Genomic DNA, 615 nt, shown 5'->3' with positions numbered 1-615 from the left:
AATTTATTTCAAAATACTGTACACAAAAACGTACAGTATTTTGTCCAAGCAATAATAAAAGGACACATTTAATTTCTAATTTGTCTTAAATCTCATTTTTCTTAAAAAAAAATCGTGAATCGAATCGAATCGTGAGCTGAATGAATCGTTACATCCCTAATAAAGGGTTTTATTATAGACAGACAGGAAAAATAAAGCTTTTAGAGCCACTGTGCAATGCAGCATTCACAGAAGAGGGATCCCCAGTAGTTGGGTGTTTTTAGTTTAGGCAACTTTCCTGATTACAATGAGAGTGATCTAGTTTTGTTGGCATCTGCCTTGCAAGATTGAGGTCTTGTTGTTCTGAAAACTTTACTTAGTGCTAGTGGTCGGCCGATATATCGGCAAGATATTTGGCATTTTTCAAATATCGGCATCGGCCGATAAGTTTTTCTGTTTGGCCGATGCGTTCGCGTAGAAAGGCAAACATTACAATACTTTATCGTTTGCCATCATTTAAACAAATCTTTGAATGGTTAATGAAAATTTTATTTCACAAACCTTGCAAACTTAGTCTAATGCAGTTGTGAGATCTTGTGAAGTGTGCATGTGACCTGCATGATCGCGTGTTCTCTG

At 36.1% G+C, this 615-nt stretch overlaps 1 protein-coding gene across 1 annotated transcript in view; it reads left to right on the top strand.

The window, feature by feature from the left end:
- LOC107683773 (pecanex-like protein 1) overlaps positions 1 to 615 on the top strand; it is a 35599-nt gene that overhangs the window by 19066 nt on the left and 15918 nt on the right. Inside the window, exon 9 of the mRNA XM_016479829.1 lies at positions 135 to 140. Coding sequence (XP_016335315.1) covers positions 135 to 140 — 6 coding nt within the window. The remainder of the gene's footprint in view (positions 1 to 134; positions 141 to 615) is intronic.

Source organism: Sinocyclocheilus anshuiensis, unplaced genomic scaffold (assembly GCF_001515605.1).
Source record: "Sinocyclocheilus anshuiensis isolate Anshui unplaced genomic scaffold, SAMN03320099.WGS_v1.1 scaffold413, whole genome shotgun sequence".
Classification (NCBI taxonomy): domain Eukaryota; kingdom Metazoa; phylum Chordata; class Actinopteri; order Cypriniformes; family Cyprinidae; genus Sinocyclocheilus; species Sinocyclocheilus anshuiensis.
This window is presented reverse-complemented; position numbering and strand designations above follow the sequence as displayed.